General features: G+C 39.4%; 2 protein-coding genes across 5 annotated transcripts; both read left to right on the forward strand.

The window, feature by feature from the left end:
* Window positions 1–553: 553 nt before the first annotated feature.
* Window positions 554–9,233, forward strand: LOC115790192 (Fc receptor-like protein 5). 3 transcript variants are annotated; one of them, XM_030743893.1, is made up of 11 exons: window positions 554–656; window positions 856–882; window positions 1,878–2,156; window positions 2,247–2,543; window positions 2,948–3,220; window positions 3,906–4,238; window positions 4,517–4,567; window positions 6,227–6,337; window positions 6,435–6,459; window positions 6,957–7,044; window positions 9,015–9,233. In XM_030743893.1, the coding sequence occupies exons 1-11, from the start codon at window positions 596–598 to the stop codon at window positions 9,030–9,032; spliced, it is 1,563 nt and encodes a 520-aa protein (XP_030599753.1). In that variant the 5' UTR covers window positions 554–595; the 3' UTR covers window positions 9,033–9,233. The 3 variants fall into 3 exon arrangements, with proteins under 3 accessions (XP_030599753.1, XP_030599762.1, XP_030599770.1); XM_030743902.1 differs by lacking the exon at window positions 4,517–4,567; XM_030743910.1 differs by lacking the exons at window positions 4,517–4,567; window positions 6,227–6,337; window positions 6,435–6,459; window positions 6,957–7,044; window positions 9,015–9,233 and adding an exon at window positions 5,046–6,208.
* Window positions 9,234–9,481: 248 nt separating this feature from the next.
* Window positions 9,482–17,837, forward strand: LOC115792377 (Fc receptor-like protein 3). 2 transcript variants are annotated; one of them, XM_030746924.1, is made up of 14 exons: window positions 9,482–9,617; window positions 9,692–9,721; window positions 9,837–9,963; window positions 10,044–10,225; window positions 11,552–11,735; window positions 14,059–14,162; window positions 14,282–14,554; window positions 14,651–14,956; window positions 15,049–15,150; window positions 15,232–15,259; window positions 16,761–16,809; window positions 16,905–16,970; window positions 17,052–17,105; window positions 17,593–17,837. In XM_030746924.1, the coding sequence occupies exons 1-14, from the start codon at window positions 9,587–9,589 to the stop codon at window positions 17,608–17,610; spliced, it is 1,554 nt and encodes a 517-aa protein (XP_030602784.1). In that variant the 5' UTR covers window positions 9,482–9,586; the 3' UTR covers window positions 17,611–17,837. The 2 variants fall into 2 exon arrangements, with proteins under 2 accessions (XP_030602784.1, XP_030602858.1); XM_030746998.1 differs by lacking the exon at window positions 17,052–17,105.

Here is a 17,837-nt window from a genome sequence, read left to right on the forward strand (position 1 = left end):
AAAACAACCAAGGAGGACACCACTATTGAAAGCAAATAATAAAAAAGTGAGACTGTAATTTACCAAAATACGTATTGACAAGCCACAAAGCTCTGTGTTAATCGATGCAAAAATGAAGCATACAAAGAAAAGAACATTGTACCTACTGTGAAACATGGAGGAGGCTCAGTTACATTCTGGGGCTGCTTTGCTGCATCTGGCACATGGTGTCTAAAATCTGTGCAGGATACAATGAAATCTTATGGCTATTGAGGCATTCTGGAACAAAATGCGCTCCCCCGTGTCAGAAAGCCTTCTCTCAGTCGCAGGTCATGGGTCCTCTAACAGGATAGTGACCCAAAACACAGCTAAAATAAAAAATATTAGACAAAATGTGCTCATAATGAGGAGGTTACAGTCACTTAAAGACTTAAAGTGACTGTGAATGTTTTTCTCCACTGTGATTAAAATCTTTGTGCATGTGTTTTAGCTGTATTTGCATTTGACATCACACAGATCCTTAAAATGAAGTTAACACGCAGCCCAGTATGTTATCTACTTGCAACACATGTGAAACACCCTTAGCTTTGGCAAGCTGAAGAAGCCATGCCCAAAGATGCATAAGTATAACAGGCTTATGGAGAACCACCAGACTCTTAAGTTCTTGCCAGTTTTAGGTGAGTTGGTAAATTTATGCCATTTATTGTGTGTGTGTGTGTGTGTGTGTGTGTGTGTGTGTGTGTGTGTGTGTGTGTGTGTGTGTGTGTGTGTGTGTGTGTGTGTGTGTGTGTGTGTGTGTGCATGTGTGTGTGTGTGAGTGTGTGCGTAAATTTAAGGAATGATATTCTTAATCTGATGTGTTTTTTTTTTTTTCAGCTGTGGCAAGTTTCCTCATCAAAATAAGTAAGTGTGTTTTCTGGATGTTTAAAATATGTTGCTAAACTAGCAGAGATATTCCAACTTTTTAGGTGTTTGCTTTCTTGAATATACTCTTAGAAATAAGGGGTCCAATTTCTTCTACGTTTCAAGGAGAAGACAGTCAGCACACAGGCAAAAGGCAGAACATGCAAACTCCACACAGAAAGGCCACAGGTGACAGGTGGAGTCACCACAGTCAGCATTTGGCTAAAAATGCTGAAAAAAATGTTAAAAATTTAGTTTTTGTTTTTTTTTTTTAGTTTTACTGTTTTTACTTGAGTGAAAAACATTTAATAAAGTCTGATATGTTTTGTTTTGTATCAGTATTTTATATTGGCAGCACAGTGGTGCGGTGGTTAGCCCTGTTACTTCAACCACGCCTTTGTCCTGCCTGTGTCTGCTGGCTGTAGGTGCAGATATGAGTCAGTGGTCGGTAAAACTATTAAAAACATTCTACAAATACCAATCTATTTCCAAGTTTATAAATGAATGGGTGCTCTGCACCTTTTTATACTAATGTACAAAACTGCCAACAGAAGCTTAGGACTGGCCTCTTTAAGGTACAAATCACCAGTGCAGGGGGGTCCTTACTGTATTACACATTACTCATTATTTTTTAAAAATGCACGACATAATTTGTTTTATACAATCACTGACCACTTTATTAGGTACACCTTGCTAGAATTCAGTTGGACACCCTTTTGCCTTCAGACCCTCAGTTCTTCTAATTCTTCATGGCACAGATTCAACAAGTTGCTAGAAACATTTTGGTCCAGGTTGACATAATAAAATCACACAGTTGCTGCACTGTGTTGCTTCTTAGGAACCTTGTTTGTACAATTTTTATCCACAATCTTATTTTTTCAGTGAGCGTGGGAACAGAGACTGACCAGTACTTAGCTGGTGGCTACTGAGTACAGTATTTAAAGCTCTTTATAGTTTCAGGCTTCCATGCACGATCGTTTCATTACCTTCTTTAGGTGGATCAAGCTCTCTTCGCCCAGTGCTGACTGGTCCTGAGCTGGCCTTGAGTGGCCCGAGGGTGGTTTTCCGTTGTATTGCACCTGACGTCTCCCCACCAGTTACCTATGAGCTGATGAGGGATGGTGGTGTTATTGCATGGGACAGAGATCTCCAAGGGGGCCAAACGGCATCATTCCCCATCAAAGTAAAGCCATCTTCAGAAGGATCATACCACTGCAAGGCCACAGGTAGAGGGAGCACAGGAATCAGCAACAGCATCAAGCTGAGTGTAGTCAGTGAGTACCGGGTGCTGGGTCGTTTACTAAATGTTACTCAACTGACCTTCTTCTTTCTTCACCAACCATCTTTTATTCCCTGATTTCCAGCTCCACCATCAAATACCAGAGTGGTCTCTGAACCTTTTCCTCCAGTTGCATACGAGGGGTCACACATGGCCCTGAGCTGTGAAGTTGAAAGTGGGTCCCACCTTTCCTACAGCTGGTTTTTTAACAGAAAGGAAATAACATCTTCGACTTCTACTCCCTTCTACCTCATTGGAAACAAGCTTCTGATGGAAAGGATAACCCCAGAGCATGCTGGGTATTATTATTGCAGCGCTTGGACCAGGGTTAATGACAGTATGAGCACTTCCATCAGCACAGAGGTTCAGGTGACAATCAAAGGTATATAGCGACAAATGTTTTTAGAGTTTCTTGTAGAGTTTTTAAGTTTATAACTTCTATGTTAGCTGCATGGTTCTATCTGCCACTTTGGTGTGGAAATAGCCAATGAACTACTAAAGAGATTTGCACACATTTATGTACATTATAACATTCTCAAAGGATGATTTTAATGAGTTTTCACTAGAGGGACAGAGAGGCACTGATATTTTTTGCCATATTTTATGCAAAATTCCAAAAATAAGTGTCAGCTAATTACTGTGAATTTTGGAACAACTTCCACCTGTAGCCAGCTCCCAGCATACCTTAAAGGTTCCTTGTGTGCGTACCTGTCTTAAAAATGTCAGAGTTACTTTTGTTTCTTAACATATGCTCTCCCTCCTTCTTCTTCCTTGCCTCTCCACCAGTCTACGTTTCGAAGCCAGAGATCTTCTTTTCTGTTTATAAAGAGGGAGCCAGTTACCATGGAAACCTGACCTGCTGGTCATCAAGAGGGAGCCCTCCAGTGAACTTTTCCCTTTTAGTAGATGGTAAAGAAGTGGACTCTATCGTAGCAGTTCAGTCCCTCACTGCCTGGTTTCGTGTAGCTGTAGTACCTGAGCTGGACATGGGAGAAGCACGATGTCGGGTGAAAACAGAGAATCGGGAGCTCATGAGTAAACCTGTGACTCTGGAAGTAGGTATGAATGGCAGAGATGTGTCAGTGACCTGTGTCTTTACCGTTGACTGTATATGAAAGATGGATGCCGCAAATACAAAGGTTTCTTAAAGTTGCATTCTATATAATCGCCAGCAGGGAACAACTCCTCTGGTTGTATAGAAGTCTACAAGAAAATGGCCCTCAGCTCCCTCTTCTCCATGACACCAACATTTTCTTGATGACTTTATGGGCTCAAACATTAGCCTGAGGTTATACTGAATACAACATGAAGCTCAATTTGTGAATTATTGTGTCAGAAAGGAGGATAATCCAGGGTGTGCTTACTTGTCAGTCACAAGCACTAATAGGCAGCATCCATCCATCCATCCATCCATCCATCCATTTTCTTCCATTTAGGCTCCAGCCCTGCCTGGGACCCTGAATTGGATAATAGGCACTATAATTTACAAATTAAACTTCATGTTGTGTTCAATAAGATCAAACCTATTGATCGAGAGAATAAACTCATGAAGAAATGATCATTTTTCTATAGACTTCTGCACATCCAGACTTCTTTTTGCAACCAGAGGAGACCTGCTGGTCATTAGAAATACTATATATTTAAAACACTTCACATTTCAAATCCATAAACCTTGTCCATGTTTTAAAGTCTGCAGTCTTTATGTGATTTGAGATCTTCTCTTCCTTCTTCCCTGTCCATGCAGTCCCAGTTGGAGGAAATGTGAAAGTGGAGGTTGAATATCTGTACACAGCTGAATCCAAACTGACTACAGCAAGGCTGAGCTGTCATGTCAGCAGAGGAACTTTCCCTTACTTCTCATGGCTCTTGAATGACTCTGTCCTTCCCTCTGAGTCACATCTGGATTCCCACATTCAGCCCATCCTGCCTCATTTTGCCTTCACTGACCGAGGAAGAACCCTCGTCCTCCCTAAACTCAGCCCAGAGGAGTCAGGGTATTACCGCTGCAGGGCCAGGGACAGCTATGATGACTCTAGGAGCTGGGTGGAGAGTGCAGCTGAGCTGGTCCAAGTTACAGGTAAAAGACCAGGACTCTACAAGAAGACACACAGCACCATGATTGAAATAAGCAGCCATGGCTGAGTATTTCCACCTTGAGGCTGTCACTGCAGTTCCAAAACATAAATGCTCAGTCTGGTCTTGACTGTTTATTTTCCTCATGATTCTTCTAGCAGGCATTTTTGGGTTTACAAAATTAAATGTTAGATCTTTAACAGACATCAAGGCTCTTCTTAACCGGCATGTTTTAATCTAAATGTGTCTTCCTGTGGGTTTCTGCACTCTTTGTGCCTTCAGTCAACTCCGTGTCTCAAGCAGCATCCTCCACTGAAACAGCACCAAGTAAAAGTAAAAATATTTTGTTTATTGTAGTAACCCTACCATTAGGCAAAAGTTTCGGGTCATGCAAAAATAAATAAATAACTCTTTTGTTTTTATTTATTGAATATAAATCCAAAGTTCATAGAAAATTGAACACAATAAATAATGAATTTTTGAAAACATTTGCCCTTAAAATTCTGCTTTTGTCAAAGAATCAGATTCGCAGCAGTCACAGCCTTGTAGACTTGACTCGGTCCCCATTGTTTGCCAGCGATTCCTGTTTTGAATTCTTAGTTAATATATTCAAGTGTGAGGCTCTGATGAGGGGCTTTTGTTGTTGTTTTTCAGTATTTAAAGTTTTGATTTTTGTGTTTATTTTCTAAAATTCCTGTTACGCATCCTTTGCTATTTTTTGCTACATTGTAAGCCTTAAAGCTGGTAATGTTTTTACTTTGTGGTTTTTAGTAATAATTTGGTTTGTGATTTCTTGTGTTTTGGATCGAAGGAGGATGCTAGGAATAGAACCAGATGGCAGCAGCTGATCCCCTAAAGGGAGTAACAGGAAAAGAGTTAGAGTCCCTGGTGTTTCTGTTTGTGCTCCCTCATCTCTGCCGTCTTGTTAAGTGTTAGTATTCATGCCTATCGCTCTCTTTGGGTACTTCCTGTTTTTACTTTGAAGGCTGCTTTCTTTTGTGTGTTGTGTCAGTGTTGTTTCCTTTCAGTCTTCCCCTGAGGCCCTGATTTTTTTTATGGACCATTAACCCGTTGTTAATTGTGTTCACCTGTTTTTCCTTTGTTACGTTGTTTGTTTAGGCTGCTTTGTGTCAATGAAAGTTAACTGTTCCGTTCCTAGCGTAGTCCCTTTTGAGTTCTTCTGAAATGTTTTTAAAATCCACAAAAGCACCGAACTGTTACAAGATTTTGGTCAGTTATTTTTGAGCTAACCCCATCGTATTATACATGAAGCACCTCCCACAGGTTGGACTGGGTTTCATGGGTACTGATTACATATCAAAAATATCACCTCAGCAGACAAAAGTGGATGTATTTAATGGCCAGGTCATTACATATAGAACACCAGCTGCTTCTTATTTATGTAGTTCTTGCATAGTTTGGGTCTGTGCTTTGCTGATTCATCTGTTGCATGAGGAAAACTGCTCCAAACATCAGTGATGCAAAAAAGTCTGTTGTGGCATTGTCTTATTTGTTCATCCTCAATCCCTTTTATTTTGTGCAGATTTCCCACTTTACCACCAAAGCACGCCCCAAACCATGACATTTCCTCATTAGCCTCAAAAAACTTGTTCTGTTTTACACAAATATTCCTTTTTTTTTTCTTCCAAACACATTTGATCCCCATAACACTGTTTTCCAACCTTCTTCTGCCCAATTTCGGTGTACTTTTGATTTTGCAGCTAGCGTTTTGTGAGAAATATTTAATGAAGGGACCTGCTGACGAACAGTGAGGTGTTTGTCTATTTAACTGGAGACTATGATATTGTTACTCAATTGTGCAGCGGGGACTCCCGTGTCTGTCCTGGGCCAGTTTGAAATCTGTTTTAATTCAAAGCAAATATGCATTGCTCTCAAAAAGAAAGAAATTTCAGAAGTGACCCCAAACTTTTGTGCAGAAGTGTGTATGCTGCCTCTGCAGTGTGTAAACTGGCTTTGTCCCATCTCTTCCAGAGTTTTGCATGAGTGTCACAGAGGCTGTCACCATAGCATTCTGCTGCTTCGTTCTCCTCGTGCTAGCAGTGGGCTCAGCCTTGGTGTACAAGATGTTTGAAGACAAACAAGGTGTGTGTGTTTTAATCAGGAATTCACTGGTTGGTATGTGCACAGAAGTTTCTGTTAAAACGTCTGCATAACTTTTTTTTTTTTTTTTTTTTTACAGCTCATACTCACAGTGATCCTGCAAAGTAAGTTTTACACTGCAAACACTGTAAATATGATCAAGTGTAATAGTCTTATATTTACATTAAGAATATAGTTGGTCTTTTTTTAATAAGTTTAACACAACTGGAAGACGATAGCCTGACAAGCATCTTTGACTTTGAGCTACTTTTAATGTACAGGGAGGTCTATTTTTAGGCCTCTTCTGCATAATAATAATAATAATCTTTATTTATGAAATACCTTTTAAAACAGGGAGCTGAGTTCATGTGACTGCTTGCTAACCTGCCTCTGTAACCTTATTTCAAAATTTAATGTGCAACAATGGCATACAGATATTCTGGCTTTTTTAAATGTTTCAACCAGAAGCAGGCTTATATCTAAAACATTTTGACCTTAGAAAGGGTGTTTTTGCAGTTGTGTTATTATTTGCATGTGCATTCTTCATATATTTGCTTTTAGAAGCTTTGTTTGAAGTTAATAATTCATCCTGTTCAATAATATTCGTATCATCCCACCTCAGCTCTGATGCACTTCAGTCTGAACTGATGTCCCAGTCAGGGGGAAATTTGGCTGAACCTCCCTCTGCAGATTGTGATGTCCAGAATCAGGTATGCATGCAAAAAAAAAGCATAACACTACTATTTGGATTAGTGAAAACTTAGTGGCCAGTCACACTTTAAAGGGCCCCTTATTTCCTATAATTAACAAATCAGTATATATATATATATATATATATATAAATTCATAGTAGGATTTCTGTAAAGGACTGCTGAATTTGACACCTGTATTTTCCTAATACATAATTTCTCCATATTTCCTCAGTGTGTCAGTTTTCCTGTTCTTAGTGCAAATTGACAGTTTTTTTCTTCTGGAGATATTTTTGGAAACTATTAGGAAAATACACACCCATGAAAAAAGTGATAACCAATAATACTGTAAGTGTAGATTTAAGTCTATAACATAAATGAAAAACAATTATTTAATTTACTTTATGTTATAATTTAGTTAAATTTAGTTAAATTTCTGCTGCAGTAGGCCATCAGCCTGAATTATGGCATTTGAACATACAAAGCAGCACACCATGAGCTGCAGCAGCATCAGTTGTTCCTTACTGTAATAAGAATGACAAAACAGAACAGTAGTTTATTTTTACCTTTCTGACATCTACAGGGAATTTGTGTGATCCAATAAGCAAAATGCTTCCAAATGTTCAGTCCTTATTTTTTTTTTTTTTGGTTAAAAAAAAGGTCAGTGTTACGGGGTTAACAGGACAGATTCCTGAGGTCAGGGAAGCATACACAGCAAAAGCAACTAAATTCAAAGGTGTACTCGGTTTGTGCTAAAATGATAACATTCAAGGGGACCTATTATCAGTTTCTTTATTTCCTGTAATATATATACTAATACACTTGTGGATGTTCATGTCAATCATGGCCAGAGTTCCACATAATGAGGCCAGCATATGTACAGGTAATCCCTGAACTAAATTTATGTGGTTAGGTTAGTGTGTCACTCAGTTCTTTCTGTCCAAACCTCCTGTTTGAGAAGAGCAGTAAATCAGAAGAAAGTTGTCTTAAAGGGGGAAGGAATTCAATTCAATTCAATTCAATTTTATTTATATAGCGCCAAATCACAACAAACTGTCGCCTCAAGGCGCTTTGTATTGTGGGTAAAGACCCTACAATAATACAGAGAAAACCCAACAGTCAAAACGACCCCCTATGAGCAGCACTTGGCGACAGTGGAAAGGAAAAACTCCCTTTTAACAGGAAGAAACCTCCAGCAGAACCAGGCTCAGGGAGGGGCAGTCATCTGCCGCGACCGGTTGGGCTGAGGGGAGAGAAAGACATGCTGTGGAAGAGAGCCAGAGATTAATATCAATTAATGATTAAATGCAGAGTGGAGTATAAACAAAGTAAATAAGGTGAATGAGAAACAGTGCATTATGTGAACCCCCCAGCAGACTAGGCCTATAGCAGCATAACTAAGGGATGGTTCAGGGTCACCTGATCCAGCCCTAACTATAAGCTTTATCATAAAGGAAAGTTTTAAGCCTAATCTTAAAAATAGAGAGGGTGTCTGTCTCCCGAATCCAAGCTGGAAGCTGGTTCCACAGAAGAGGCGCCTGAAAGCTGAAGGCTCTGCCTCCCATTCTACTCTTAAGTATCCTAGGAACCACAAGTAAGCCAGCAGTCTGAGAGCGAAGTGCTCTGTTGGGGTGATATGGTACTATGAGGTCTTTGAGATAAGATGGTGCCTGATTATTCAAGACCTTGTATGTGAGGAGAAGAATTTTAAATTCTATTCTAGATTTAACAGGGAGCCAATGAAGAGAAGCCAATATGGGAGAATCAATAATCATTCCTTAGCAGCAGATGAAATGTGTGGCTGCACAGAGACCCCATATAAGAGAAACAAGGATTATTTTGAACTGTGAATCATGCAAAGCTACTGTAACCATATAAATATGGGCACAACAGATTCCATTTAAGCTAAAGAAGCTTCCTCAGCTCTGTTACATATGATAAATCAAGTGAATGTAAACAAAGTGGCATTTTGACTTTTTCTCTCTTTTCAGGTTGAGATCACAGTATGATGCTGCAAGGATCCTGCACCTTCTAATTCATTATGTAATTTTAAATGCTAATATTATGTTACTATTTAATAATGTTGCTCTTGGGTTACTGAACACTCTATAAGACATTGCTGAAATATTCACTTATAAAAATGAGAATTTGCATTGCCCGCTTCTGTATACTGTTAATTTGACGCAAATAAACATGTAATTATTAAATGATATTTTGTTTCTCTTGTTTTGCTTTTTTACATTAAAATAATACAAAAAATATCTTAATTTCAGCTTTACTTTACATTGTGTTTCACTTGTTTTCTTTTAATGTTTATATCAAACAACATCATGCAGTTAGTTAACTGATATGATGGAGGGGGAGGGCATGACAGGACGATCCAGAGTAACACTATCAGTTATTTGCACATGTTTCTAAGTGGGTGTGTGCATAGCTTTACATACGTATTGCCTGAAACCTCCATTTCAAACTGACAGAACTCGTCACTCTTGTTTCCCACAGCAGCTCGGTATAATCATTTCAAGGACTATTGTTGTATTAAAGTCAGTTATTTTTCTTCAAGATGCTCGATTCCTTCTTCGTGATCATTCTGGGTAAGCAACACAAAGTGCACCACAGTAAACTTAATATTTCACGATGTTAAAATCTTGTAAACTCTTCTCTGCAGGGTTGTGCTGCTGCTGCCGCACGCAAAGCAGTAAGTGAGCGTTGTTATTTGTATGTGTGTTGTGGACCATTTTAATTTTGTTGCTACTGATTCTTTGTGTGATACCTGTTGGTGCAGTTTTATTTTTATTTATATTTTTTTATAGGTCAGTTTTTTCTGGGGCATCCACGACTGGATGGCCCCAAAGAGGCTTTGGTGAAATCAATTGCAGAGTTTCAATGTGAAGTTCCAAACCACCCGATGGATGAGAAAGTTCTGCTGCAGATATTTAAGTGTGTACATTCAATTTAACTACTGTGGTAAAATGCAATAAAAAAAGTTGAAATTCCTCTAAGTACCAACCTTTTTCTAGGCTGGGTGACTATTCCAGGACATTGGGTGTGTACACCTCCATCGAAGGGAAGGTTGGAAACATTCCCATGAAAGTCAAAATGCAACATGAAGGCAACCTGGTGTGTAAGGCCAGCATACAGAACACCTCTATCTCTGGTATTAATGCCACATTCAGCAACATCCACTATTTCAAGGTTATAGGTGAGCCCCTTTATTTATATACAAATAAGCAGTTTCTATCAGTAACATGGAGCATTTTACAAATTCCTGTTTGCACAAGTTGAACAACAGTGTTTCTTCAAAGCTGCAATATATATTGCTTTAAAGTATTCACTCATCTGCCTTCACATGCATATGAACTGAGGTGACATCCCATGTTATAATAGATTCAGCTGTTCTGGGAAGAATTTCCACAAGGTTTAGGAGTGTTTATGGGAATCTTTGACAGTTCTTCGAGAAGCACATCTGTGAGGGCAGACACTGATGTTGGATGAGAAGGCCTGGCTCACAGTCTCTGCTCTAATTCATCCCAAAGGTGTTCTTTTGGGTTGAGGTCAGGACTCTGTGCAGGCCAGTCAAGTTCATCCACACCAAAATTGCTCATCCATGTCTTTATGGACTTTGCTTTGTGCACTGGTGCACAGTCGTGTTAGAACAGAAAGGGGCCATCCCCAAACTATTCCTAAAATGTTGGGAGCATGAAATTGTCCAAAATGTCTTGGTATGCTGAAGAATTAAGATTTCCTTTCACTGGAACTAAGCGACTGAGCTCAGCTCGTGAAAAACAACCCCACACCATAATCCCCCCTCCACCAAAAGTTACATTTGGCACAATGCAGTCAAACAACTACCGTTCTCCTGACAACCCCTAAATCCAGACTCGTCCATCGTATTACCAGATGGAGAAGTATGATTTGTCACTCCAGAAAGTACGTCTCCTCTGCTCTAGAGTCCAGTGGATCCGATGCTTTGCATTGTACTTAGTGATGTAAGGCTTGGATCCAGCTGCTCAGCCACGGAAACCGATTCCATGAACTGTGGAATATGTAGTAGTGAAGAAATTTCGAGACGGAGCTTGTTGCACAGATGGCATCCTATCATGGTACCACACTGGAATTCATTGAGCTCCTGAGAGCAACTTATTCTTTCACAAATGTTTATAGAAACAGTCTTCATGCCTAGGTGCTTGGTTTTATAGACCTGTGGCCATGAAAGTGACTGGAACACCTGAATTTAATGATTTTGGATGGGTGAGTGAATACTTTTGGCAATATAGTGTATGTTAACATAAGTGTGTCTATTTAGGTGCACCATTTTTCTTATGTGTGTTTTGTCTATTCTCCATTTATTCTCTTTTAACTACTTTCACTGAACTATTTTCTAATTTCATCTGCTATGGATATGAAAAACTATTTTTATTTAAAAAATTGGGAGCAGAAATGTATTAATAAACAGTCAATATCAATAAGCATTCCTGTTGTGCAGATTGCGCCTGGATCTCAACCTGTTCTTGTGTCTGTCCTGTAGAGCCAGTGAAAGGTGCACAGATCATCCCTTCAGGTTTAGTGGAGCTGTTTGAGGAAAGCACACTTGAGCTACGCTGTGAACTTAGTGCTGGAAATCATGTCTCCTACAAGTGGCTGCACAATGATCAGCTCATATCTCCGTCTTCCTCACACCGTGTTTCTGACAACCAGCTCACGATCTCCAGGTCAGTGAAATCCCATTGAAGTGATCCAGCAGCTGCTAGTTGTTAATGTTAATCATTATAATATAAATGGTCCATTTATTTTTAAGCCTCTGAAAATGTAGGGCTGCATAAAAATAACTGTAATTCCTAAAAAGTTAATACAGTACTTTTTAAAATTAAAGCTGAAGGTATTTTAAAAGGATTAGTACTTTTAAGGATTAGTACTTACACCTTTCTACTCAGAAAGTGTGCTTTCTACTACAAGTCTCATCAAACACACATTCATACAATGCTTTTATCGATATCTAATCTATAATCACACACACACCTGAGTCACAGCCAGCCTGACAGACTCATTTTAAAATCCAGTGTGGTGGTGCACAGCAGCAATAATTGTGTCATTGTCCAAAAATTTTAAAAAACCTGACTGTAAGTAAATTAGTATTATGATATTCTAGTAAATATACTAATTAGAGCCAAATTTAATCAGTTTAGTTTAACTTGATGCCATTTGATTTGTCTGTAGACAAAGTAAAATTTAACTAATATGTTTATTTACATAGTGTCATCTGCTCTTGAAGGAAAACACAAAAAAGTAATGTCAACTTTAGGTTTCTTTGAAGAACCAGTACTGAAAAATGTCAGTACCACAAAGTAAGTACTGGATATGACACAGACTAATAATAAATAAGATGCTGCAGCCTCATTTCTTCTGTGATGCACAATTTATTCAAGGTTTGTCAAACCCTGTCTGAGAAACCAAGATGGACTGTACAGTAAAAAAAGAATTCACAGGACTGCATAGAGTCCTGAAAACTATGCCCACCCCTACTGCTTTCATAGGAATTAAGAGGGTAAGTGTGTGCAATGCTCAGAGAAGCTGCAAAAAACCCAGGAGCTTATCTCAGATACCACAGTTCGCATGTTAAATGTTTAACTTCATGACAGTACAACTGGAAAAAGACTGTAGAAGTGTGGCTTGTTTGGAAGTGGTGCTAGGACAGCCTCTTCTGTATAAAAATAACATGGCAGCATGGCATCTGTGGCATCTGAACAAACCACAAGACTTCTTGAACAATGCCCTTTGGACAGTGGGGAACAAAGTGGACATGTTTGGCCATAAAGCACAAACATCTCATACCAGCTGGTGGTGGAGGGATGAAGGTTTGACCATGAATTTCTCTGTATACCAAAGTTTTCTAGAGTCAAATGCGAGGCCATCTGCTTGGCCTGAATGGGGTCATGCGACAGGACAATGATCCCAAACATGCATGCAAATCTACAACAGAATGGCTGAAAAAGTCAAATAGGCAAGGCGCAGCAATGGCACAGTAAAAGTATAAACCTCTGTTTGAAATGCTGTGGTGGGAGTTTAAGAGAGCTGTGCGTAAACATTTGACCCAACTTAAATTGGTGGTAAACGCAGACAAATCCAAGTTCATGTTATTCTCAAATGGCATAGAGTTGTTGTCTAAGTGTCCCAAGATTAAAACAATTCAAGGGGCTGTAAATTGAATTTAGGTATCATTATAGATGATAATTTATCATTTAAAACTCACATCAGAAAGCTAGTGACCAAACTGAAATTTAAACTAAGCTTCTTTATTAATCTTGTTTCTCTCATAAAGTGAAGAAATACTTGATTTCCACAACGTTTTTACTTTTATTGGATTATGGTGATTTGCTTTTTATAAATGTGCCTAGTCAGTACCTAAAGAAATTGGACACTGTTTCTCATTGTGCTTTATGCTTTATTACTGGCTGTGGAAATCATGCTTATCACTGTTCTTTGTATGCTGCTGCTGGATGGCCGTCTTTGTATATCCACAGACTTTCTCACTGGTTAGTTTTAGTCTATAATGTTCTAATTGAGCTGGTTCCTTCTTATCTGTGTGTCTATGTGTAAGAGTCTTAACCAGCATAGACTTTGTTCTCAAAATGTAATACAAATGCATGTCCCCAGAGTCAGAATGGAATTAGTAAAAAAGGCTTTTAAATATGCTGCTCCTGTTTCCTGGAATAATTTGCAAAAGGATGTTGGGTTGTTGATTGATTAACTGATTTATTCTTCTTTTGACTCTAACAGGAACCAAATCTATAAAATTAACTTCATGTTGAATTCAATAAGACCTGAAAATCTTTTTAGATCATAAATTCATCGGAAAAGGCTTTAACAGATTTGAAGGATTGTTTTCTCTCTAGACTTTTTTGCAACTAGAGGAGTCGCCCCCTGCTGACCATTAACAAGAAAGCAGGTTTACATCTGTCTTGTTTTATACAGTCTATGGAAAAAAGTCATCAGTAATCCAGATATTACAGAAATAATATTCTCTGTCATCCTCAGAGTAACTTCTAAAGACAGTGGCTCCTACATGTGTGTGGCTACCAACGTCTTCAACCAAACAGTCTTTAATGCCAGGAGCTCTGAAGTTGAAATCACAGTCAAAGGTTGGCTCTCCTCTGTGGGGAAAAAAAACCCCTTCCAGGTCATGTTTATGTAAATTTAACAGGGTTCATTTTGACTGCAGCTCAGCAAAGTAACATCATCCTTCTTACCCTTCTCTCAGACTTGGTATCAGCCCCCGACATCTCCTTCACCGTGTTAAAGGAAGCGCCACACAAATATTCTGCTAGAGTCCGCTGTCAGTCAACACAAGGAGCTCCGCCCATCACCTTCTCGCTGTACAACGGGAGTCACCAAATCACCAATGTGACAGTGGACGAGAGACATGCTGAATTAAAGCTCCCTTTGGTCTTGAACCGCCACATGGGAGATCTCTGTTGCCATGCAAGCAATGGAGAACCTACCACATACAGTCGGCGCTTGCCCTTGCATGTGGGTATGTGTTTAAAACTTTTAACACAGCACTGAGGTAAACATGAGTTTTTACAGTGATTGTCCAGTTGTCTTGATGTCTCTTTTTAATATCCAACAGTCCCTGTTGGTGGGCCTGTGACGATCGAGTCCAAATATGACAGCGGAGAAAACTATGCCATAATTGGCCTGAGGTTCTACTGCAAAGCAGATAAGGGATCTCATCCACGGTACCAGTGGTTCCTCAACAAAACCCTCCTACAGGATCAAGGAAGCTTCTACTACGTGATGGATCTGCCACCAAAACAGTCTATGCTCGCGCTCTCTGTGGGGAGGAGCAGCGCTGGGACGTATCACTGCGAAGTGTCAGACAACTTCGACAATACCACTGCCATAAGCAGTAAGAGGCGCTACATTGATAAAGAAGGTACGCTGATTCACTGTTGTCAGTTTGAGTAAAACACACTGATACCAGGTGACAGTTTGAATCATCTCTTCACTATCTTCCTCCCCCTCTAGTGCTGAACCGCATTCCTGACTATGTTGTGGGAATTGTTTTTGGAAGTTTTGCATTTTTGATTTTCCTGGTGTCTGCTTGTTGCTGTATTGGAGTGATTTTCAGTGAGTACAGATCCCGTTTCTATCTGGTGATGCTCCTTCACATTTGCTACAGAGAAAAAACATTGTTCCCTTCTCTTTCAGGAAAGAGGCAGTATGGAGAGAAGTCTCTGTGAGTTATTTCTTTGTTTAATTCCGATATGTTGAAAATTATAGTAACTGTAATGTTTATTCCTCTTGTGGAGTGAACCATGCTGCTTCCTCCACAGTCGGATTTTCCTTTTTCTTTAGTGGGGCTTAATCCACCATATGCCACTGAAAGAAACAATGGTGTAATGGTGTAAAGTACAAAGGGCCCAGCTTCCTGTTTTCCTTTTGCAGCACAGCAGCTTTTCAAGAAAGCAGCAACAACGAACATAAAATTCAAGTCCAGATTCTTGTTTGTGGTCAGACAATGTTGCTAAAAAACAAGCTGCACTGTATCGTAAATGCTACACCCTTCTTGTCTACAGTAAGACTCACCATCGGAGAGCTATGAGGACATTTGTGACTCTCTTTAATGGCATGTTAAATGTGGGGAACTGAAGATAAAATGTTGTGATAATGCAGCAGTAGGCCATGCAAGGCTGGATCCAAATGCAGGACCTATGAACTTGAAAAAACTCAGCTTTATTGCTGGTTACTCAAGGAAGCAAATAATCCAACTGACCAGGACTCTAAGGAAACACAGAACAAGAAAACACACTGCCCAGAGGGGACGACGTGACAAAGAGCAAAGGAAAAACTCAGGGCTTAAATACACACAGGGGTAATTAGGGAAATGAGAAACACAAAGGTACACTGCCAAACCAGTCAGGGGAAACAAGACAAAGGGAAGCAAAACTAAACACAATGCACAAGAGACAAGGGACCAGCAAAATAAAACAGAAAACACTGAACAAGGGGACAGGAACACAGACCTGACATCACACGGGAAGAAAGGCACACTGAGGAAACACAGACACATGAAGGAACATAACATGAGAGACAAGACACCAGAGGGAGGGAACATTATTCCAGGAAGACACAGGGGGGGAACTAAACTAAGCACTAAGAACTGAGAACACAAATATTCATAACAGGAAAACAAACCAATATAATCATAAGGCAAACCAAGAATCTCAGAGTCCAAAACTCAAACACACTGGGCAACTAGCCTGGAAGAATGACAAATGCAAATTTGTCATGTCTTATAAAACCTCACATAAAATGCTACTTACTCACTTTGACTCAACTAAAATGAGATCAGCCTTCAACAGCCCAACAGCAGTTTAAGATGCAGGAAAGAATTTTGAAAAATTGAAAAACTCAGATAATTATTTTTTCTCCAGCATTTTTATTAGTTTAACCTTTCTGTGAAATTTGTGAATTGAAACCAAAGCTGTTTGTACCAGGCTGTAAATGCTGATATTTCTGCTCTAAAGTTGGGCGTTTGAACATGGAAGTCTGTGGGGACTGACTCGCTTTTGAAGCCCCCTAACGTGGACATCAGAGTAACTGCAGCTTTTTTTGGCTAAAGTTTTCAGAACCAGTTCTCTGCCCCTTGCACAAGACTTTAAAAATGTCTGCAGCTGCACTTGTGACACACTTAGTCATTCAGCTGTAGCCTACATCTGTATTTTGCTTCTTTTCAGGTGGAGCCTGCAGACACAGAGACATAAAGCTGCATATGAGGATGAGCTGGTTAGTTGCTATTTCTGTCTTTCCTTCACTGATTATTTTATTTCACCATGTTTGTCCTAAAACAGCAAGTATCCTTCAATAATGTTTCCCTGTAGGACTTGTCAGGTTACAGTGACAATCCTGATTTGCTGAAAGTGGTGAAAATGGATGAATTTGATCAGGTGAGGTCAGCTGAATTTCTTATACCATCCAGTTAGACATAAACAAGCAGTCAAAGGATTTGGTTTGTTTTCTCCATTCAGACATCTGAAGCCTCTGAGGATGATTGGCCCTGGATTCAGAAGGAGACTTTGAAGGTTGAACCAGTTTAAAGAGAAATGTGGATGTTTGCTCTCTAAACACAAACTGATGTCGGGGGGGGGGGTCTGCTCATGATGCTGGGTGCCGCTGCATCTTTTCAGCATGAATGCAATGCAAGCATGAATTGTAATAATTGTCTCTAAAACACTGTGATGGAGGAGTTAAGTCAGAGGTGTCCAATTTAATATTGAGTGGGCCAATGAGGCAAAAAAAAAAGAAGAAGGAAACATCTTTAACAAGTGGAATCATTTATGACCCCAAATGTATATTTATTTGTGCCTGTGTGATATTTTTATTGTTTGTATTGTTTTCCACCATTAATTTGTCAGTCTACTTCTTCTGCAACTTTTCTTAGTGTTTTACAGGAATCGGCCCATCTGTGTGCAAGGATTATCTGTTTGTTTCTTTGGTTTGTTTATTTTGACTTTATAGGCTTTGATTTTATGATAATTTTCTCTCTTTTTTTTTTTTTTTTAAAAAAAGGCCTTTTGTGGAAAGTGACAGGAAAGCAGGGAGAAAGAGTGGGAGAAGGCATGCAGCAAAGGATCATGGATTGGACTCGAACCTGGCCCACTGATTTTCAGCCCTAAGGCTTGAATTTTTGAGGCGCTAAACCAAAATTTTGTCTTATTAGTAACAAAAAATGTTTTTCCAGTGTTGCAAACAAACTTCTATATGTTTAGCATCACCACACAAGGAATAAAAAAATGCATTGTATTAAAAAAAAA

This window comes from Archocentrus centrarchus, chromosome 1 (assembly GCF_007364275.1).
Source record: "Archocentrus centrarchus isolate MPI-CPG fArcCen1 chromosome 1, fArcCen1, whole genome shotgun sequence".
Taxonomy (NCBI): Eukaryota; Metazoa; Chordata; class Actinopteri; order Cichliformes; family Cichlidae; genus Archocentrus; species Archocentrus centrarchus.

Excerpts from the sequence above, each read along its gene's own strand:
- LOC115790192 (XM_030743893.1), top strand. The coding sequence starts at position 596 with ATGCATAAGTATAACAGGCTTATGGAGAACCACCAGACTCTTAAGTTC. Across the intron at positions 2,544-2,947 it reads GGTTCAGGTGACAATCAAAG|TCTACGTTTCGAAGCCAGAG; the intron begins GTATATAGCGAC and ends CCTCTCCACCAG. Across the intron at positions 6,460-6,956 it reads ACTCACAGTGATCCTGCAAA|CTCTGATGCACTTCAGTCTG; the intron begins GTAAGTTTTACA and ends ATCCCACCTCAG.
- LOC115792377 (XM_030746924.1), top strand. The coding sequence starts at position 9,587 with ATGCTCGATTCCTTCTTCGTGATCATTCTGG. Across the intron at positions 14,163-14,281 it reads AGTTGAAATCACAGTCAAAG|ACTTGGTATCAGCCCCCGAC; the intron begins GTTGGCTCTCCT and ends CCCTTCTCTCAG. Across the intron at positions 14,957-15,048 it reads GCGCTACATTGATAAAGAAG|TGCTGAACCGCATTCCTGAC; the intron begins GTACGCTGATTC and ends CTCCCCCTCTAG.